The sequence below is a fragment of the Populus alba genome, chromosome 14 (assembly GCF_005239225.2).
Source record: "Populus alba chromosome 14, ASM523922v2, whole genome shotgun sequence".
NCBI classification, from domain to species: domain Eukaryota; kingdom Viridiplantae; phylum Streptophyta; class Magnoliopsida; order Malpighiales; family Salicaceae; genus Populus; species Populus alba.
This window is the reverse complement of record NC_133297.1, coordinates 9260310-9282853: the sequence shown is the minus strand read 5'-3', so window position 1 is coordinate 9282853 and position 22544 is coordinate 9260310. Positions and strand designations below refer to the sequence as shown.

The 22544-nt window shown below is 32.9% G+C and overlaps 3 protein-coding genes and 1 long non-coding RNA gene across 6 annotated transcripts; 2 read left to right on the top strand and 2 right to left on the bottom strand.

The window, feature by feature from the left end:
• Nucleotides 1–742: 742 nt before the first annotated feature.
• LOC118041059 (vacuolar protein sorting-associated protein 51 homolog) lies at nucleotides 743–10294 on the bottom strand. Of its 3 annotated transcripts, XR_012167904.1 has the most exons (21): nucleotides 9926–10294; nucleotides 9710–9849; nucleotides 9572–9626; nucleotides 9355–9462; nucleotides 8743–8841; nucleotides 8524–8601; nucleotides 7820–7897; nucleotides 7413–7571; nucleotides 7229–7329; nucleotides 7047–7114; nucleotides 5396–5469; nucleotides 5189–5255; nucleotides 4779–4894; nucleotides 4134–4397; nucleotides 3905–4021; nucleotides 3209–3280; nucleotides 3076–3126; nucleotides 2648–2878; nucleotides 2379–2555; nucleotides 1742–2138; nucleotides 743–1342 (listed from the first exon to the last, which is right to left on the bottom strand). XR_012167904.1 is itself a non-coding variant. In XM_035048161.2 (20 exons), exons 1-20 carry the CDS (start codon nucleotides 10097–10099, stop codon nucleotides 1992–1994), a joined length of 2376 nt encoding a protein of 791 aa, XP_034904052.1. In that variant the 5' UTR covers nucleotides 10100–10294; the 3' UTR covers nucleotides 1491–1991. The 3 variants fall into 3 exon arrangements, 2 of the variants coding, with proteins under 2 accessions (XP_034904052.1, XP_034904053.1); XM_035048161.2 differs by lacking the exon at nucleotides 743–1342 and having other exon boundaries at nucleotides 1491–2138; XM_035048162.2 differs by lacking the exon at nucleotides 743–1342 and having other exon boundaries at nucleotides 1491–2138; nucleotides 7413–7568; nucleotides 9926–10293.
• A 2325-nt stretch (nucleotides 10295–12619) lies between these two features.
• LOC118041060 (bZIP transcription factor 53-like) lies at nucleotides 12620–13940 on the top strand. The gene has a single exon (XM_073404284.1). It carries the CDS (start codon nucleotides 13208–13210, stop codon nucleotides 13625–13627), a length of 420 nt encoding a protein of 139 aa, XP_073260385.1. The 5' UTR covers nucleotides 12620–13207; the 3' UTR covers nucleotides 13628–13940.
• Nucleotides 13941–17003: 3063 nt separating this feature from the next.
• On the bottom strand, nucleotides 17004–17755 carry LOC118041061 (calvin cycle protein CP12-2, chloroplastic). Its single transcript, XM_035048163.2, has one exon. The coding sequence runs from the start codon at nucleotides 17689–17691 to the stop codon at nucleotides 17311–17313; it is 381 nt and encodes a 126-aa protein (XP_034904054.1). The 5' UTR covers nucleotides 17692–17755; the 3' UTR covers nucleotides 17004–17310.
• Nucleotides 17756–18307: 552 nt separating this feature from the next.
• On the top strand, nucleotides 18308–19113 carry LOC140954501 (uncharacterized). The gene is made up of 3 exons (XR_012167830.1): nucleotides 18308–18426; nucleotides 18542–18681; nucleotides 18942–19113. It is a non-coding gene; the product is annotated as an uncharacterized lncRNA (long non-coding RNA).
• The last annotated feature ends 3431 nt before the right edge of the window (nucleotides 19114–22544 follow it).

Sequence of the window (22544 nt, the reverse complement as noted above, 5' to 3'; positions counted from 1 at the left end):
ATTGTATTGGAATTATTTTATGTTTGATATCGAGTTAATTTTTTAATTTTTATTTTTTTTGTTTAAAAAAATATTAAATTAATTGTTTTTAAATATTTTTTCGATGATTTTAATATATTGATATTAAAAAAATAAAATATATATATATATATAATTTCTATATATTTTCAATTAAAAATCACTTTTAAAAAATATATCATACACCACATTACTAAACAAACATTAATATTGGCAAATTATCTACGTTTTGGAGAATTTTAAGAGAGAGAAAAAAGGTTTATTGCAAGTTTTAACAAATAAAAACTCAATCTATTTATTAAGCTCTGTGAATGATAATAGCATCACCTTTCTGGTATCTACTTCAAATTGAGTACCATGCAATGTTAAAGCTTTTCAAATAATAAAAGAGATATGGGTGTTAAATTTTACCGTGATTGTGTTTATATTATGGATTTTATTAGCTTCGTAATAACACATTGACAAAAAAAAAAATTGAAAAGGTCAATTAAAGAAAAAGTTGAGCCTCTTATAAGAATTATGAATATCAGCATGGCCTCCACTGTAAGAGTCATGTGCAGCCTTGATTAACTGCCCTATTAATGATCCTTTACCTCCTACTATAATCCTCTCTTCATATCTTTTAATTCCTTCTTCATAGGTATATTTTAGATACTTATTAACATCAATCATCTTACCGGTTACAATATCCTGTAATGCAACATCATCTTTGCAGGAACAATATATTTCTTCATACCAAGCTCGCACCACTTTAGTTATTGCATCCAAACTGCCAATTTCCTTGCCTTCATTACCATGCTTTTTATCCACTTAATTGTTCCTTCTAGATAATGCATTTGTAACCAAATTTTCTCTGCTATTTCTATACAGAACCTAATAATTCAGACTCAAAAACTTAATTAGCCCTTTCTTTTGATCCAACAAGTATTTAAGACTCTCATGGTCAATTTGAGTTATGGACTGTTCTTGTTTCAAATAGTGTCTTCATTTGTATACTGCCATTAAAATTGCTAGACACTGTTCATTGATCCAACAGATATTGCTTTTGAATCCTTGAGATGCTCATTCTTGATTGATGTGAATTCCAATCTCTTTTCCCATTGTTGGAGTGTTCAAAATTCATTCAGAGTTGGCTCCAATTTCTCTTCCTGCCATTTGAGTAGCAAGAAACAACCTGAAATGATTTGATAATGCTTCAATCTACAGATTAATCTGATTAGCTCTCTTGCTTTGTTCCACCCATTGTTCCTACCACTTGCTTTGCAGATCAGCCATTGATTCTTGAATTTCCCGATGAAGGCCTTGCAACCTTTCCTCCAACCTCCTGCAATGTTATTCAACAATTCTCACCGTATTGTTTTCTACCATTTTGAGTCAAGATTTTACTTCAAGCCCAGGATAGGCTTTGATGCCAACTGTTAAGCTAATAGCTTAACAAGGAGAGAATTGAGAGGAAGAACGAAAGAATAGAATAGAGATAATAGCACGTGCATTCCTTGATTATAACATGTGCAGAATGTAACATAAATCATTGTGATGCAATGCAAATTGATCGACCAATAAACAGACAAAAATACTGATGTTTGATTTGGAAGCATGAAAACTATTTCTTCCCTACCATAAAAAATTGGAGATAATAGCATGGTGATTTATACAGTGTACAGGCTACATGATTCCCAATGGACAGCAACATTCCTATACTCATCATATCATATATTCTTACCAGCGTGGACCATGAGAGCAAAACTGCAGTAATCAGATCATGAACCATCAAAGTTACATCTTCAAGAGTAAAATCATGAAAGTTTGCAGGGCCATTATCAGGAACCGGGAAACATATACCATCCTTCTGATACCATCTTACCACCCACACCCACAATACACTCGCCGGCTCGTGGATGCCTGTGAAGGTTCTATGACTTGATCATTCCATTCAGAAATACACTTGCCAGTTCCTGATGAATTGAGACATTCTAACCACTGATTTGACCTTCCTCTAAATTCAGAGAAATTGGAGTCTGTTCCTTCTCTTTTGCCAACTTTGCTTGAATTAGTTTATCCAAGATAGGAGGCTCTAAAGGAATTGGATCAAGACAACGTTCCGAAGCACCAACAATCACCTGCTCCATAAAGAAATCAATGCATGCCATTTATTGTTAGAAAGTTTCAAAGTTAACCACAGATATCATAAACTCTGAACTCAAGAACTACAAGTAAAGGAAAGGAATCCAGCACCCATCAATCTTTCCAATATCTACAACACATTTTCATATAATAGAACAACAAACAAACATGAACTCCCATAGAAGATTTCCAGGATTAAACTTCAAATTTTTTAGTCAAGTTATTCCTTCATTTACCTCATCAAGCAGAAAGTCAATGGCAGCTTCGTCTTCAACAATTTCCTTAAGAGAAGCCCTTAGGAACTGAATATCCAGCTGAATTTGCTGGAATCCACTCCGGTTGAAAGTCTGGAGTCGAACAAATTCTAGTAAACTCTTAAGACAAAGTTTTACTACAGTAGTTACAACAGATTCCTGCAAATTGCAAGCAGAACCAGTCCACGTTACTTCATAGTCCTTACCAGCAATTCCTCCCTTAATAAAGTTGAGCAAGTATAGTTTCATACCTGTGTATATTCAGTTTTTGTAAAAATCTCAACTTTTTGCTTGAACAATTTTGCCAGGTGGGTTTCAAGAAGTTGACTCCTGGCCCTATGAGTGTTTGACCGAATCATTTTGTCCTCTCGTAATGGATTGCTGCGAGAGGAAGCAGTGCTTCCATTGCTTTCAGAGCGACGATGCTTGCGGAGTACTCCATGAGGTAATATCTGCTTTGCCTCTGTTCTTATTGCTTCCAACTAGTCAGGACAAAATAAAAGTAAGTCCTCAATATTTCTTTTTTTCCAATAAATAGGCGTGGGTCCACACACCACAAATCTACAAGTTGTCACGATTGTCATTTGTAGGAAAGTCAAATTAAATAAATTTGGCATCCTAATATACCCCCCAAATATCAACAAGATAATAACCCCAAAAAATCAATGAAGCAACAAACCTCTTGAAGGAATAAATCGACAAACATATGAACTTCTCTAGGTTCCTTGTGCTGTAAAAATAAAGAAAAATCAGAGTCAGATATCAAACTAATTCACATCAAATAATCTTCTAATTTCACGTGTCATACTAACCTTGACCCAATTTGGAGCTGTAAACCTCTTCCTCAGGAGAACCAATATTTTTTGAGTTATCATGTTTATATACTGAAAAACAGTAACAAAATAGCAAAATGTTAGTTGGAACAGCTAGTAGAAGTGATGTGTGGATGACAAACGTTACTCGAATTAATTAATTCTGCATTGCATTTTCTGACTCAATCTGAGAGAGCAAATGATATCATAATAGCAAAATGGTTAATGAGTTTCTATGGCACCCATGTCCAGGGGAGATAATTGCCTTTTTTTGCAGGGGGTGTTGGGAAGGGGGGAAAGAAGGGAAGGAAGCAAATTTTCTATTTTCATGAGGAATGGGGTTTTTATTTTTGAGAGATCATGGCTCTGCTTGGATCCCGTCTTTCTGTTGCATAATTGGGCAAAATTCAAAACCGGAAAGATTCAGTCCCTGATGCTGTGATGGGACCAGTTTTGAGCCAGGGGAAAGTTTTCAGCTATCCTCCAACAGACAGGTGTTTTGGGAGCGGGTAGTGTGGAGTATAACTATGTAGTAAATATATTTATAGGAATTTTTAAAGAATGAAGTAGTGATAGTGCCATGAAAATCCAAAATTCACCACACCACCATGAATTTTTTTTGAACCATCACAAAAAATAGACACTTAGACGTTGCTTCAAGAATTAAAACATCTGAATAGAGACTTTAGTTCATACATGCTGTAGAAGTATTTCACCATCTGAATGAAAGGTTTGACAAATTTCACCAGGAACAAGTGCTGGCCCATTTTCAGAAGCAAGACCACCACCACCAGAGAAATAAGCAGCTATTTCCTGGCAATCAGGACATTCAACTTAAAGGTAAGCCCAGAGACTATAGAATTCTAAATTATGATGTTGTACCCGTTAAAAGGAAAATGAAATGAAACTGTGAGTGGCTCCTTGCCTCAGTAATTCTAGGGATGGCAGTTTGTTCAATAAAGACAGACAGTTGAGCCAGCACGAGGACAAGGCCTGGAATCACTTTCTCAACCTGCATACCCTCTGTGGAATTTTCATCTTGACTGGCAGATTTATTTTTCCCTGAAAGCAAGAGGAGCCGATCATGAAGTGCCCTGAAGAAATCTTGAAATCCTTCTCGAACCCACACAATAATCAAGTTGCTCAGTTGAAGCCCTCCTAAGTTTTCCTCAAGAAGTTGGCGGAAGTCCTGGAATGAATGAGCAAAGATATTCAAAAAAGCTAGGTGAGGATGTCATGTACATGACAGATAATGTGCCTGTTGGTGACAAAAATGTTGAAATAGAAGAATTGAGGAAACGCCCGTGCACAAATCATTAGAGAAAAAATAGAATGGAAAGCAAGGTTGTAATATCATCGCCATATATTTGTTAAAAAAAACACCAAATAGCAAGCACAGAGAAAGTGATAGAAACAGAGGCTAGTTAAATTTTCAAGGAACATAATAGATATTTCAGCAGGATTTGTAAATATATATATATATATATATATATATATAGCTTTGGTACAGAGGAAAGGTAAGACTTCAGTTATTCCTGGAAGTACTAATGTCTTAATGGCTATTTATTACCAGTAACACATTCACGCTCCCTTGAAGAACTGCAGTTTTTCCTGCCTCAAGGAAAACCACCAAAAGATGCTCTTTTGCTTCCTCCTTTGGTTTGATATGGACATTGGTTAGGGAATCTGCCAGTTCAAACGGAATTTGAGTAAGACTGTTAAGGCTATCAAAAAATCAATAACAATTACGAATTTTCTGAGCTTTTTGGTCAACAAATTTGTGTCCTTTGTAAAGTCATTGGGTGGTGTAAGGTTACAGCCTTATGGGTTCCCGCCACTCCAGTATCCTTCATAACCTACGAGACATTCTCAAAAGGTGGACAATTGTATTGACAAACAAAAGAACCTATCCAACCAAGTTTTATTTTGTTCATGGTTTATGAGCAAAGAAGTAGAACTTTATTGAAAATGTAACAATACCTGAGATATCATGAAGAAGGTGAGAAAATGTGCTTTTTATATATTGTTTGACAGCCACCAGGGAAGCCTGTGACAATGTAGGATTTTTTTAGTTACAAAGTTCCATAAACAAACAAAATTATTTTTCTCATTCCAGACCAGCTAGAGAAGGAAAATGCAGGTAGGGATTATGATTGAATCAAAGCACAACTGATATTAAAGGACAACCTTCAAAGCACAATCAGGGAGAAGAGCCTCACGCAGCACTTTATCCATCAGGTGAACATCTTTCCATATAATTCCTGTATTTGGTAAAGCATTTCGAGAAATCAAATGCAAAGCTTCCAAACAAGAAAGAATCAGCACATGATATTTAATTAACCAAAAGTCATCCATAGGAAACCTGGAGGGAATTCAGAGTAAGGACATTCAGGAACAAAGAATGTTGAATTGATTAGATGGGTGATGAAAATATTAGAGGAATCCAGCATTTCTTCACCATGATAGTTTTATGATGACACATGCTAACTGCATAAAATTTATACAACAAGGGGAAGTTTCCAGTCTCATAGCATCTAACATAACAGGTTTCATCACATGGAAAGATAGCTTACTTTTTAGAAACAAAAGGAAGAAAACTTGCTTTTGCAGGTATAGGATGAGTAAAAAACTTCAGTTTCCCACTATCTTTAGGACGGTGAAGAGACCATTTTACAGACCAAACTAAAGACAGCAAAAACAAATTGCAAAAATGGCTAAAGCAAGCTCGAGGAGCATCAGAAAACCAAGCAGCTCGATGAGTAAAGGGAACACTGAGGAAGTGCATCACAATTGCAGAGCACTACGAATAGAAACAACTTAAAAACTCAAGTCCACATGGCTATCTGGCAGTCAACGAAGTTTTTGATGTTGTGGTTTCTCCCAACAAAACACCTGACATGGCCCCTAAAGCAGAATGGTGAATTTGGTTGCATTCATGTCATAATTACAGCAATTGATGCTGGAGAACAATGCAATCCCAGTAAACAAACTTTCACTTCTCAATGTGTATTCAACACTCAATCAGTGATCAATCAAGTATTTTAAATTTTTCAATAGAATGTTTCAACTCTCAATTTTTTTCTTTGCAGTTAAGAATTTGAACTCTCAATTTGGTTTACATCAAGTACCAAATTACATCTATTTTTTTTCTACATATTACGCACATTTATTGGCAAGTATTTTATTAGTTATCCCTGGTTCTGGAAGTGTTACGTCATGCCATCACTTAATGACCAAATTATTTTATTTTTAACAAACATCCAATTTAGTATTGATTGATCGCCAATTGGGGAGTTGAGATATGTTATTGAAAAAAATAACAATTGAAATACTTTGTTGAAAAAATCAAGGAAGTCCATGTACTTGGAGTGCATTTTCTGGCAAATGAGGCATGGTCATAGAGAACTTGATGAAAAAAACCATTCAGTAAATTTTTTAAAATGAAAATCTTTGACTGGTCGGGAAACGAACATTATATTGCCGTCTAGATTGTGTCGTACGTCATAGCAAAGTTCTAACCTTGCAAGAAGGGGTGCCAAAGAACAAAATAGTTCAATCATGGTTATTGTTTAAGGCCAAAAAAAAAAACCCTTTCAATTACACATATTTCTAAAGCAACCTAAACAAAGGACATGAAGAAGAAGAAAAAAATCCTTGAACTCGAGCATAAAGATGCCCCAAACACATGCTAGCATGTATATAGAGAAGTGACATCGTAGAGGAATGACAAATTCAGCAATAAAAATTTTAATTAAAAAGGTAGACAATTTAGAGTAGAATTTGTAGTCCAAAACATGATTTCCAAGAGAAGCAGTGTTGAGAGATCCGTAGTACTTACGAAGAACACCCAGAAAATTAGCAATTGGAATCCACTCCTTTATGTAACCCTCAGTAATCTCAAAGTGCCTAAAGAAATTGCCAATCATATTGCATGAGTCATGTGTGCTTTAAATTCATGTTGTTCAAAAATTGAAAAATAAATAAATATAAAAGCTGTTGTAACCAATTCAATGCCCTTACTTGGCAATCAAGTCTTGAGAAAGTTTAATCAGTTGCTTTTCTGAATCAGGAAAAATTACTTGATAAGCTCGAACAGCTTCAGCAAACTCACAAACTAAAGCCTAAGATCACGCTCAGCATAAAGTTTGTATTAGTATGAGAACTGATTGCCAACAGATATAAAGCTGGTACGTGTTGCACTTACATCACGCGCAGAACCAGGAACTGACTCGGTATTGTTTCCTTGTCCTGAAGGGTTGTTAGATTCTACCAATACATTGGCTATGTCTTCATGCTTGAGCTGAAGGCCTTCAAGAAATTGCTCTAGCTTTTCAAATAGTTTTGCTTTTAAGTTGTCCATCTGCTAAGACAAAGGGCCATTCGTCATCATATGCACACTGGTCTCTCCAACAAAAACATAATAAGAGACACACAATACACATGCCAGGCCAAATAAGTAAAATTTAGCATCTATCAGCAAGAATCAAATGGAGCCTACAACTCATAAGTCAAAAGAAATTAAGAAAAAAATATAAAAAAGAACTGCATCCTCATTAACATGTTAGCCAACCAACAAACAATCTGAAGTGATACATTGAGTGCTATACATACCGGAAAATTCAACTTCTTAAGAAGTACTGCGGCCTCAGCCCTTGCTTGTATGGATTCAGAATCCAAGAATAGCTTTCCCTGAAAAGCAGATGAAACAACAAGAATTCCACATCAGAAAAAAAAACTTAACTTTTATACCACATATCAATAGAAGTCAAGCATCGGAATTAGGATTTCATTATTTCAGAAAATCTCTTACCTTAATTTGGAAATCTTAAAGAATATGCCCAAAGATATAAGAAGTCTTAAAGATTTATGACACGGTCCAAAAACTTTTTCAGAGGCTTATACGGGAGATTCCCAACCTCAAAGCATCATGTAAAGAAATCTCAATTTTTTGCAATACTAAAGCTATTCATGTTGTATGGTTTGATATCTGGTATCCAAGTACAGAGCACCGTCCAAACATAAGGAGCATCAACTGAATTCAAATATTTTCACCAGGAGGAATCAAGCAAAAGTAACAATGGGCTAAAGTATATCCCCCGCACCCCCAGAGAGAACAAGCAAGTACTTCCAGTCCAATAAACCTAAATGGTAAGTTATTCCACCCCAACTAAAAAAAGAAAAAAAGATGAAGACTGGCTCATACAAGTAAACAGCTTGCAATCTAAATGGCCAAAGAAAATGCTGGAAAAATAAGAGACGAAGACACCATCCATGGCTCCCCCATCCATATGTTTAATTGGGAAAGAAGAATACACCTGCAAATTTTTTGTAATAGTGGCCATAGCTTCTTCAGATGCTTGCTTACAATCCTGGAATGATGAGTCCCCATAGACCTGTTACATCAAAAAAAAAAAAAAAAAACTTAAATTTCAAAGTAAAATATGTAATAGAAACAAAAAGAAAATTCCCAGAAAAAAACAAGAAAAATAAAAGCTTGAACCCACCATCGAAGGACAAGGTATAAAACCACTAACCTTAAAAATTGGCATTGCTCCAATGTAGATCTTGACTGCATCAGCATATGTCTCTGATTTAATACACTTCCCGAGTCTAGCAGGTAGATCATATATGAACTGCTCTATTCCAGAGAGGAAGAAATTCGTATGACTAGTATAATGCCAAAAACTGGAGTTTTAATTATGTAGAATAAGCGGATTCCATTCAATCCATTAAAAACTTGACTAAAATTATCAACAAAAAAAAATTGAACTACAAGACCCAACGTTAACTAAAAAAATCCATTGCAGCCTTCATTATAGAGACTCTTATGAAACAAAAATGTTGATACATGTGATCATTACTGTCAAGTAAAAACTGGCAAGAGACTAGCATGCAACATGCTCAAAGTTCAACAGCGTAAATAGGCGCACATCACATACAAGTCAACTAGCTAGGTCAAAAACAAAAGTGACTTATACAACATCGACGTTATACAGTTCCAATTCAGCATGCTTGGCAAGGAACATCTCTAATCTTCATAAAATATAATTCAATGTTAGTTGAAAATTTTCTCAAAAGTCCCCTGCAAGCATGATGTTATCAGTATATAAATATGAATCACGCAAGAAACGATGGTTTTTGAATACCTGAATTTTTCGAAGAAGGTTGTGTGTGCGATGCAATTTCTCTATATGTTCTCTCTTTTCGAAAAGAGAAGTGTTCACACCATCACTTCTTGATTGTACCGATGTTATCTGCAATGAATTGGTACACTCTGTGATGGTTATAACACTTGGGCACGGGCATTTACATATATTCAAAGGACAAGTTTAAACAAGGGAATATGAGAAATTTGGCACATGCCTTGCCAAGAAGCTGCTCCATACTTGCTTCCATGCCCACAATATTACTTTTCATCCTGTAAGACGAGAGACGAAAAAAAATCAAAATTGCACTGAAAGGAATTGTTAGCAAAGTCAAATTGTGAGTGGGAAGGGATACCTTTTAATTGTGTCGGTGGCGCTAATAAACTTGTTGTAATTTTCATAAACTAGCATTTGCAAATCGGTGTCTAGATTTTTTATCTCAGCTGCCATTTCAACATGCCTCTGTAGAAGCCCTTCCAAATTTGATTTTTGCACCTGAATTCAAGTTATAAATTCATGAATTAATCAGGAAAACACAACAATAAAAGATCAATTTAAAAAGCAGGCGTACCAGGAGATTCATGTACTGTTCGGCGTCGAAGGAGGTGGTGTTAATGGCATCTAAAGACGCAAATTCGAAAGAATTGCCAGTATTAGACACTGAAGGGTCTGGAGAATAGAAGCTTGATAACAAATCTCTCGTTCTCTTTGCCTTATCATCCAACGGCATATCGTCTTCCCCCATTTCGTGAACTATAGTTTCGTTTCGTTCCGATTTCAAAGATTCGATTGGTGAAGCTTAGAATTTTATTGGAAATCAATCGATTCTAGGTCCAAGATAATGGCGATGGGTTTGATAATTTGGTTGAGGAAAAGTTACAGTGAAGTAAGTTTCGCTGCTTTTACCATGAACGTCTGACGAGGTGCATGGCCGCATGGGCACGGCCTACAGAGAGGCAGCACCCGTCTACAAGCTCGTTCCATTATGGCCCTATACTATGCACTCCAAGCCCAGCATCATGTAAACGTTTAGTTTAGTACTATGTTAGTTTGTTTTTTATTTAACAATAAAGAAAAAACTGTTTGGTTATTTTAAGAGTTCAGTATTGTGGTATAGATGTTTTTTTTTAATTAAAAATGTATTATAATAAGTTATTTTTAAATATTATTTGTATATCAGTATATTAAAATCATTTTAAAATGTTTAAAAAAAATCAATTTGATATTTTTAATGTGAAAATCAATTTAAAAATCATTTTGAAAAATAGAGGTTACTACAATGCAAAATGGACATTTAAGTTATGTTATTTTGTACTGGGTCTTGCACATAATTGCATTTCAAACATTAATTTTATAAAAACTAAATTAACATATTTTTCATTTATTTTGCATACAAAGATTCATCTCATTGGAATTTTAGCTTTAATCAAGCGCGTGTGTGTATTTGCTTTTTTAAAACAATACTTAAAAGTATTTTTCTTGAATTCATTTTTAAAAGTTATGTTTTTTTTTTTTTGGCGAGAGAGGAAAATACTATTGTAGTGGGCAGTGGAGATGAAGAGAAAGGCACCGTTTATCTTTGCGTTGCAACCTGTGTTTTGGCAAATTTCAAATTTTTTTTTACTAGAATTAAGTGTGGTTTGTACTTTTTTGATCGTTTTGATGTGCTGATGTCAAAAATGATTTTTTAAAAATGAAAAAACATCATTGGCATGTATTTCGGCATGAAAAGCTATTTAAAAAGCAACCGCTACCACACTGCCAAACACGCTAAAGAAAGAATAAGAAGAAAAGAAAAATAAAAGAGAAGGGAAGGGAGAGGAAGAAATCAAGTCAAGGATATTTTATTCTTTTCATTCAGATTTAAAGTGTAAATTTTCAAACATGGGAGGAAAAGTGTGACCAGCCGCGGACCTTAAGAGGTTGAGGGAATTCTCTATTCTTATTTTCTAACCAAGAGAATTTCTTAAATAAAGCCATTAAAATCTCATTGTAGTCATGGGATTCTGGACTTTTTGAACTAGTCGGGTGATGGCTTTATTACGACAGACGCACAAAGATATTTCTTCAAGGGTTGATATTTATTTCATAACTTATTTAAAACTAACTTAGTTTTTTAAACTTGATGCTCTTTAATATATTTATTACTTTTTTATTTCTATAAAAATACTAATTTAAGTATACGGGACTTTTAAATTCACCCAAGTGAAACTTTTTTTCGTCTCATGTGTCTTTCATAAAAAAAAAATATCTTCTTTTATTATAAAAATTATATTTAATTGGATGAACAAATAACTAACCAATAATTTAACCTTATTGTGAAGCTTCCTATATTTTAGAAAATCATCAAGCAGCAATCCAACAATGTAATCACCCTTTTTTAAACTAGGCTCAGCATGTAATTTGTGGGCAAAAGTATTAGGATTTTCACTTGAAGGCCTATAGTTAAAATCCCATGAGTGATAAAATAAGATTTAGAAATAAAGAAGATATCATATCTTAATTGAAACTTAAAATCTGTTTGAAAATGTAGTTATAATTATTTTTTAAAGTATTTTTCGTGCTGAAATATTAAAATAATATTTTTTTTATTTTTTAAAAATTATTTCAAGATCAGCGCATCAAAACGATCCAAACATATAAAAAAATATAACTTTTTTAAAAAATTAAAATTTTAATTAAGCGTGTTTTGCAACACCCCCAAAACTTTTTTTTTCATTAAAAAAAAAAAACTAACCTGCATCCGGTCAAACATAGGATAATATTTACAACGAATCCAAGCTCGTAATCATTTCCTTTGTGAGTGTGGTCTCTGGGCTCAATACAGTAAAAAACAGATAAATTCTAATAGTTTCCATTTTAAATTTTAAAAATCACTAGTATCTATCCTCATTATTGATTAAAGTTTTGTATGGAAAAAAAATATCAATAGCAATTCATTAACTACTTAAATAATCCTCGTCCGTAGATTCAGCCATGATGACATTGGGTTTTTTCCTCCTTTTGCCAGCCGTTCAGGACTCATGAAGAAAAAGACCAACAAATCTCTAGAGCACAGGAAGCTTCGTTAGTTCGATTTTACACCTTGACACGGTAAGAGAAGAATAATTATAGTATATTCCTCCATGAAAAAAAAATACAAAAAAGAAAAAACAATGGTTGGATTGGCTTCCAAGCACAGCTGGCGTCATTCTGCACGCCAGCAATTACACCGATGCCACTCATAACACTCAAGCAAATTTAATAACCCCACTGTTTTTTTTTTAAAAAAGAATTAAAAGTATTTCTCCACACCGGCTATATCGAACCCTACCTTTTCTATAAAATCCGCAGCCAACAACGGAGCTAGCCTTCCTTTCTCTTCGCCTGTATGTTGGTACTCTATTTCTAACGTTTCTGTCCTCCCAATACTCTCCATCTCTTCGTTTCTTTAGCTTGTCGCAAGGGAAGTCTTCCCTTCTCAGCCTCTCTCTCTATTATATGTCTTCAGATCTAGAGTTTCGGATCTGAGTTTTGGGTTACTTCTTCTTCTTCTTCTGTTTTCTTTATTGATAATCTTAGGGATCGAATATTAGGGTTCTTTAAGAAGCACCAATGTTTTTAGAATTTTTATGACTTACTCTATCCCCATGCGACGAATTCGAATTCTCCACTCTTTCTCGGTTGTGTTTCTCTACTGGTTCTACGTGTTCTCATGAGTTAAATTAAATCAAATATCTCTGCTAATCCTGTTTGTTTTTTAGATCTCGATCCCTGATTCTTCATCTAATCTAATTACAACCGAAGGTATTGAATTTATTTGATTAGACTAGTGATAATTTTATCGAAGAATCTAGAAATTGTAAAAAATAAAATGTCTGCAAGGCAAGCAGCGAGCTCAGGATCGGACAGCGATCCACGATATGCGAACGTCGATGAGAGGAAAAGGAAGAGGATGATATCCAACAGGGATTCTGCCAGGCGGTCCAGGATGAGGAAGCAGAAACAAATGGAGGATTTGGTTAATGAAGTGAGCAAATTGCAGAACGAGAACAATCAATTGATGCAGGGTGTCAATGTTGCCCAACAACGCTACATGGAGATGGAATCAGCCAACAATGTTCTGAGGGCTCAAGCTGTGGAATTGACTGAGAGGCTGCGGTCGTTGAACTCTGTGCTGCAGACTGTGGAGGATGTTAGCGGACTCTCCGTGGAGATACCTGAAATACCTGATCCTTTGTTCAAGCCGTGGGCAGCCCCCGTGTTCAGTACAGCCTATTATGACATCTGCTGATTTTTTCCAGCATTGATGAATGTGAGCTTGTTCGGTGCTTTGCTGGGAGATTGTGTTTCTTGCTCGGCTCTTCTTTTTGTCTGTCTGGGTCTTTATATTATGTAGTTTAGGGCGTACGTGGATGCTGGGATGGCGTGAATGTGTTTTGATGGGGGTGTGGTTTGGTGGGAGTTGTGATGTTAGGTGTCCTGTTTGAATTTCTATCTGCGTTTTTGATGAATCAGTTTCCAATCTGTGGCATTTTCTTCACTGCTATATTTCTGTGCAATTTACTTTCAATGTGATTGTGGTGGTGTTTGTATTTATGTTAAAACCGTGTTTCGTGTTAAATTTTTTATTTTAAAAAAAAACATTATTTTTATATATTAAAAAATAATATTTTAGAAAGCAGCTATCAAACTATACACAATCAAATAAATTAATGAATTAATATAGAAGTAAATTTGTAACCAGAATGTCCAAATGAAAATTTGGATTTTTTTTTTTTAGTTTAACGTAGTTGTCCGGGCCAACTTGCGCGTACCTCGACAAATTTCATGGGCCCTAAAGTTAACAAGCATATAAGCCTCTAGTGGTCATCATATGAGCAACCTAGGGCTCGAACCTGAGACCACAGAGAGAGCAAACCTTTTAGTCCTAAACTTTTACCACTGGGCCATCATATAAGAAAATTTGGATTTCTTATATAGTGATGTCTCGGCTATAATAAGAAAAACATAATTTGAAAATTCTTGTAAAAATTTAAACGCGATTTAATAATCAAATTGAAAATTATAAACTTTTTGAATTGTTATTTTGCTCTAAAAGTTATAAACTTTTTGAGTTGCTATTTTGCTTTGAATTTATCATATATCCTTTTAGATCTAAATTTGTTTTATTAATCCATAAATATATATGTTAGGTCATCAACGTGATTCATTTAAGGCAATTTTTTTTTTAATTATAATAGACTCACACATGATTGTTCATAATCACCTATTATTGTGTCAATAATATTTTTTTTGAGATTTTGATTAGAGTTTATTTTTTTTATTTTATAAGTTGGACAAATATATATATATTGACTTATAAAATATATTTGGAAGAAAAACTTTATAAAATTATGGTTTTTTGTATAAAATAATCGACTAGTTAATACAACTACATCTAATTAATCAATCAATTCAAGTAGAAAATTAGAGTTTAATCATGTCGCGCTTCTAAAATATAATATTATTAAATTATATTATTTCATCAAATTTTTTTTGGATGCTATTATACCAAATTTTCATGTTTATTGTACTAAATTTATAAAAAAAAATAATCGCAAAATGTCCCCTTATGCACTTTGATTGCCACACACATGGAAGGAGATGGGACTCGACTGTGTCTGGATGATGAATTATTACCACTTTATCATTGTTGTTGGTTGCTTTGTAATGGAAGTAGTTCAAATAGCTATAATTATTTGAGACTATGATAATAATAACAATTTAAAATATTTTTTGTTTAGAAATATATTAAAATAACTTTTTTGTTTTTTTTAAATTATTTTTTGATATTATTACATCAAAAACAATCCAAATATATATATATATATATATATATATATATATATATATATTTTATTTAAAAAAAATTAAAATTTTTGAGAAAATTGCTTTCCCAAACTCTCCCTAATTCATCCTGCTTCTTCAACGTGAATTGGTGGGTTGTCATGCTTATATAATGATGCAAGTTGCAATGTCTGCTTACTTGCAAGGATAATTGCTCCCACTGCACCTCATCCTCTAAGCACTGGAAGAGAAGAAAATGGTGTTTGTGTACAAGAACTTTTAGTTTTCTCATTCCTGCATCGGAGATTAAATTTGTTACGTTTACTTATAGATGGCATCTAAGCACTTTGCACCTAGTTTCCGAGTGATTTTTCTCAGGCTTGGAATGGAAGGTACAGAAGTTGAACGTTTTTCCATGGGGTTAATTTATGGTCCAAGAGTGCGTTTGTTTACGTGTGGAGCCGGAGTGTCTCTTGCAGCACTGGATATTTGGTTAGGCATATTTCTTATGGTGGGTACTGCGTGTCTGTTTTGGGAAGTTGAAGGTTCATGTAAATCACTGGAAAACTAAGTGCCGTCAAGAAGCTGTGCAAATTGGACTTTCCGGTTGATGTTTGGTGTTTACCCACCTCGCGAATCCCGGGGAACAATGTAGTCTTCATTGCTATTTTCTATTTTAGGTGTTAGGGGTGAGTAGAATCATCAGATGTGTTCCCTATATATAGTACTGAAGCCTCCGGGAAGATGAACTGCCATGCAAAAGCATGCGAGCTCAATCAGAAATTCAATATGCAAATCTTCTTTGACTAGTCGTGTGAGCGGCCATGATTCTTGCTGTAGGGCATCTAGAGTGTTCTCAATACCAATTTAAGACGCTTGTTTTCTGTCGTGGTTCTCATCTCTTCTAAAATTTTGCCTAATCTGACAAGCAATATATGTCTAGGCTGAAATAAAAATTTAACTGGTGAGACCCGTCACTGGTATATATATTCCTCTGTTATTTTTCACCTGAGAACCAACCCTCCTGCTAAAGTACTCGTAATCTATTCAGTAGTTTTTGTTTTTCCGGTGTTTTTTAAAATACTTTGACCTTGATGTTTTTCCTAGTGTTTTTGATGAATTTTCTAGCAAAATCATTAATCCTACTGCATTCGATCAAGGGGTTCAATCCGTACTGTCCTAAAAATCCCAGCCTCCGCCTAAAATACCGGTTTTGACTGTCTTCTTAGGAACAAAAGATGGGTAGATTTTATCTAGGGGTATAAGATTTTATTTAGAGGATATTTGAAGGATAAAGATTTTTTTAAAAATGTTTTTTATTTAAAAATTTATTAGAATAATTTATTTATTTTTTAAAATTTATTTTGAATATTAGCAAATTAAAACAATCCAAAAATAAATAAAAAATTAATTTAAAACAAAATAAAAATTATAAATAACAAAATAAAACAATAACCCAACCACAGTGACAAATAATCTCAATACATGACAATGGAATCAAACTATTAATTTTATTGATGGTCATTTACCTATAGCTCTATTCAATTGTGGTTAGCTTTGATTGTGCACCAGTATTTTATTAAATTTATTTTTTAAAATATTTTTTATTTAAAAATATATTAAAATAATATTTATTTTTTTATTTTTTAAAAATTATTTTTAATATCAATATATCAAAATAATTTAAAATCATTAAAATAATATTAATTTAAAATAAAAAAAATTTAATGTGGTCAGCGAAAAAAACACAAGGTGGTTAATTCTATCCTAGGTCCTACAGTATCTGAAGAAAAATGGAGGCTATTGCTTGAGGAGATGTATTTTGAAGGATGGCCCAGTAATAGAAAAAAACAGATAATTGTATTGTACTCGTAAATTTTTCCAGCACGTAGGCGACAAAAGCTAACGGTGTGGTTCATTGCATCCAGGCTTCAGCTACATCAGTAAAAAATATATTGGCTTTTTTAGACTTTGTTTTTTTTTTGGGAAATATAAAGACGAGATGGCCAGTAATTAACACGAATAATTAGCCACCAAATTTATGATATCCACCATCTCCATTGTTACATAAACCAATATTAAGGATCCAAATTTAATAAATATCTAAAGTTTGCTTATTAAAAGAAGATGCACCAAGTAAAAACCATTTCAATCCTCGTAAGTGCGGCATTCATCTGTCTCTGGGTTGTCCTTGCAGTACTCCTCCAAAGGATCGGACCCTTTCTTCTTGTCCTTGGCATGGCTAGCAGCCGCACTCAACTCCTCCACTTCATCCCATGCAGCTGCGCATTCTCCACTAGCTGCATCACCGGAGCACGCCTCCTCCGCTTCTTTTATGCTCTTTTCCACCTTCTCTGATATCCCCTCAGGGGCTGCTCTCACGGGTCGGGTTTGCATGCGCCCGGACCCCAGGTGGTAGCTCCTCCTCCATTGTTGGTTTAACTTGATGAGGGGTTGAGCTTTTGGTGTGTCTGTTGCCTTAGCTAAGACTCTAGGGGCCGAGAGGTTAAGACCAGCTATGGTTGCCATTCTATGTTAAGTTTGTTGCTGTGGTACGGTACAATGGAGATAAAATTGATATTGTCGAGGGAAGGTGGCCTTGAGGAGCTCGCTATATAATTGGGACACGAAACATCATTTGAACACAGATTTCTTATCAGGTGACAACCAATTGCACGCTTCCACGTTAGACTGGGGCTCGAGATATTTTAAAGAAATATCACTTTGTCCTGACTTTGACTGCATGCAAAAATAGCTGTATTTATTTTTGGGGTTTTAAATTGTTTTTTTTTATATTTTAAATCATTTTATATGCTTGTATAGAAACAAGTTTAAAAAAAATAAAAAATATATATATTAAAAAAAAACATTTTCTAATACAATTTCAAACACTGTTATTCTCTAAACAGTTAAACTAGATTTTTATCCAATTATATTTCAATGAAACACACAGCAAAATGCTATTTCAAATTTCATTGTTAATTTTGAATTTAGATGCATTGGATTAAAAAGCAAAGTTATATTATTGTAATTTTTATGATAAATAAAATCATGACAATTTATTTTAAATTTAATAGCTATAATCAGACATCATAAAAATATATAATATAGAGGAATAATTAGTAGCTGATAGTTTGTGATTTATCGGTTATCTACATCTCCCTGTCCTAAAAAGGAGCATGTCCCTCTGTTGTTCTCCTCTTAACCCTACCTTACTAAAACCAAAGCTATAAATATCTTCCGAAGGTGGCTGGTTCATGGATGGTGATCATTTTATTTCTTTTTCTTTTTTTAATTAATTTCCAGTTTAGCTGTTCCTTTTGGATAGTACAAAAGGTTGATTATTTTGAGGTTTTTTTACTAGTTTTTACCATTACAGATCAAGATGGAAACAAGGTTATGGTGAAGCATTTCTAGATTATATTGTTTTTTATTCAAATGACAATGGTGATGTAAGAAGAAGAAAAAAAGGGACAAGAAGGAAACATGGGATATCCTTTGCAATTTGGATTGTTCATCGTAAGTGGAACTCTCTCTTCTCCTCTTTGTTTTGTGTTATTCACTGTCATTTTATTCAGAAAATCATGTGTTATAGATATCTTTTGGACACTTTAGACTGAATAATTTGGTTTTTTTCCATCTTTTATAAAATGCTTAGACACTTGGCCTCAAAGGCAAGCCTAAAGTGTCTTATTTTATAAATCAAGTAGTTTATTTCATAATTTGTTTCAAATCATTTGGAAAATGGGCTTGAGCTATCTGGGGATTCTTGTTTGCAGTGGGATGCAAATTACAAAAGCACTCAAGCTGCAGATGAAGGTGCAAAAGTGTCTCTACATGAGCAATTGGAGGCATGTTTTCCTTGCCACTTGGCATCCAATTAATTTGTTTGTTGTCATTTTTCTCTCTCTCATCAGTATGGTCTTTTATCACCAACCTGGGTTTTTAAACTCCTGCATAAATGAGGGGGGGGGGGGGGGGGGGCATGAAAATCATCGCGGCAAAAGCAATGAAAGGCAATGTAATTTTAAGTGTGGCTTCCGGTGACATAACAGACCCGAACCACCCCCCTCTTTTTCCCCTATCTTTTTTATTAACGTAGATATTCAAGCCAATTTATATATATCATAAATTCTAAAATTAATAATAATGTAAATCTTTAAATAAATTTTTTAATTTTAAATTCTTACTACTAAACCATTTACTAGATGATTAACTAATAATAAAGTGTTCACTCTCTATGCATTTATTAGCAAATGGGTAACTGATTTGCATGTTTGTTTTTGCAGGACAGGATGAAGTTCGTAAAGGATGAAGAAGATAATTTACTTTTTAATACCCATAGCATTAGTTTTAATTTGAATGTTTGCTTAAAGCTATTGAGGATTTAAAAAGTTTGAACTCTTGATCATTGTGATAATACCAATTTTTGGAATTTTGGTTACTGAAAGGTGGACAAATAAATAGCGTCGAGTGCTGGACAAGGGAAACATCGGAGATGGACCAAATGGCAAAGGGGGAAGCTGGGTTTCTCGGCCAGGAGCTATTTGAAATTCTGGGCCTGGAAGCAAATTGACAGCGGTGGTCCGTGGAGCAAGAATATTTTGGATAATAAATCTAGAAAGACTACATGGAGATCAAATTTCTTAAATCAAATCTTAAACAAATTATTGTGGACTAATTAATGTATTTATGAGAATTTATTATTATTATGACTTCCTGAAATTTCAACTGCTAAGCTTCCAGAAATTACCACATATTTATTGAAAGAGTAAATTTTACAACCCAGTCCTACTAATTCCCTGTTTTAAAGAAGCAGATTATTTAATCCCTCTTGACTCAGAAAAATCATATTTAATCCCCCTTTTCATTCTTTCGTGGCCGTTATTAGTTTAGTATTTCATTTAATTTATTTTTATTTAGATGATGAGTTTTCACCTTTAACAATAACAGTAAAAAATGGTCAAAAAATAATTAATTATTTTCAGAGCTAATATTACTAGACCATTTGTCTCTTAAAGATTCAAAGAATAGATTATAATTCAATCTAATTAAAACATAGTTTTAATAGAAATTACCAAAAAAATAGAGTAAAATGAAAAATTTTATAGTTAACCGTGGTGAGTTGGGTTAATAAAATAATTTTAAAAATTCGGTAACAATTATTTTTTAAAATGTATTTGATTTATAAATAAATTAAAATAATATTTTTTTTATTTTCTAAATTTAATTTAGACTTTAACATTATAAAAAAATTATTTTTCTTACAAACAACAGTCTTGTGGACGTTGTGAATAAGCACCTGGTTAAGAAAAGAATCTCCTTGTAAAAAGATAGGTCCTATTTTTAATTTGATTGAGAGCCGTTTGGACGGCAAGAAAAGAGATTCGTTTGGGCACCAATCAGCTCACGATATCAAGTCAGCATATATCGGTGGGAGCATCAATCACGGCACTGCTACCCTTTTAATTGCTCTCTACAAATCCAATCAAGATGGGCCCAAGTTTGTATGGCACGGGCTTAATAGCAGACTTCTTCTAGAAAAGATTAGTAAAATGGTGTTTAATATTGTAATACTAATTTTAAAAAAATATTTTATAAAAAATATTTTTTGTTGAGATTTATTTAGTATTTATATATATTTGAATAAGATTATGATTGAAATCAAAATTGAATAAAAAGTAATTTGATGTGTTTGGTTATAAATGTTTTTCAAATTAAGGTTATAAAATTATTTTTTAAAAAAATATATTATTATTGATGGTTTTTAATTTAAATATTATAAATTTAACCATTGCTATTATGTCATGAAATGAATAATACTTAATATAAAATATTTTTTATTGTTTCATTAAATTATCTACAATTCTATCACGTATAAAATATATCCGATAAGAACTGTAATTTTATTGGTTTCGTAAACGCACAATAATATCATGTAAAATATCATCAGAAATAAAACTAGGATTGCGATCAAATTCTATAAATATTACGTCATCAAATGATCTCCTTCTAATTCATGTAATGTCATTGATAATGTGGAACATTAGTTTTTTCAAGTAAAACACAATTAAAAATAAAAAAATAATTTATTTTTTCTATTTATTTTACTTGGCCGGATTCGGTTTAATATATTTAACTTTGAACCGGATTCAATCCGGCTAGAACAATAAAGACAGTCTTCATTGTTCAAGTGAACAGTGAAGAGTTCACTTTCCACGCATAAGAGAAGGAGAAGCAGATAAAAATTGATTTTCATAAACTGAGGTTCAACCTTAGTTTTTTAGTGGGATCCATGCAAAAAAAAATATGGTTAATGTTATCCAAACATTTTAATTCAGTATTTACCTTTTACCTTTTGTCGTTAACACGATGCCAAATAGGCACTAAATATAACACTAAACGTAACCTTTTCACTACCACTCAATTTATCGCCATTTATTGTCTTGTATATTATAGTAAATCATAATATTATATATATTTTTAAAATATTTGCTTATTTTTTTCGTAGTTTAATTTTATTGAACCAAATTAAAATTATATTTTTTTTTGGAAGTAAGAGTTAAGTTAAAAAATAAAGAATTAAAATGAACAAATCAAATAAAATAGGTGACAAGTCTATAATTAATTTATAAAATTCATTTGTGTTCCTCATCTTTTCAAGTTTTTTCCCAATCAGTTTCTATAATTTTTTAAAAATATATCTTGATATCAAATTTTATTTTCTTTACTTTTAGTATTTTTTTTGTGAAGAAAAGAGAAGGAGTTGTCTGATTTTGGTCTAAAAAAAGAAAGTTGGTGTTAGAAAAGATTAAAACCATTAAAACAGTTGATTTTTTTATCAAATAGTTCCATAATATTTTTGATTTCAGGTTTTGGACCAGTTTTTTGTATGTTTTTAGATTATGAATTGGTTTAACAAGGCTCGTAGTGTGTTTTTTAAGTGTTTCAGGTCAAACAAATAGGTTGAAAATGAGTTTTTTGGTCGAAAAAACTAATAACCCTGTTTTTTCAGCCACATCAATGAATAAATTCTAGGATTTATAGATGACATAATGTTTAGTTTTTTTCAAATAAACTGGGGTGGTGACACATCATCAAACATGCTAAACCTAATATAAAAATAAAAGTTTGCATGTAAGCTTTTTCCTGACTGGGCTAGGCATATGACCTCATTTCTTTTTTTTTCAATTTTTTACATGCACCTGTTCAGATAATTTTTTTTATAATTTTATAATTTTAATTAATACTTACTTTCTATGATGTTTTTTAGATTTTTTAGCATTGCTTGAATAACAATTACTTTTTAATTATACTGATGTGTTTAATTTTTGTAGAAGTGATTATGATTTATATGTAATTGTTTTTGTATGTTTTATATA

Coding starts and splice junctions, on each gene's coding strand:
- LOC118041059 (XM_035048161.2), bottom strand. CDS start 10,099: ATGGGGGAAGACGATATGCCGTTGGATGATAAGGCAAAGAGAACGAGA. Junction 9,850..9,925: donor AACAGTACATGAATCTCCTG/GTACGCCTGCTT, acceptor ACTTGAATTCAG/GTGCAAAAATCAAATTTGGA. Junction 5,256..5,395: donor TCCCTGATTGTGCTTTGAAG/GTTGTCCTTTAA, acceptor ACATTGTCACAG/GCTTCCCTGGTGGCTGTCAA.
- LOC118041060 (XM_073404284.1), top strand. CDS start 13,208: ATGTCTGCAAGGCAAGCAGCGAGCTCAGGATCGGACAGCGATCCACGA.
- LOC118041061 (XM_035048163.2), bottom strand. CDS start 17,691: ATGGCAACCATAGCTGGTCTTAACCTCTCGGCCCCTAGAGTCTTAGCT.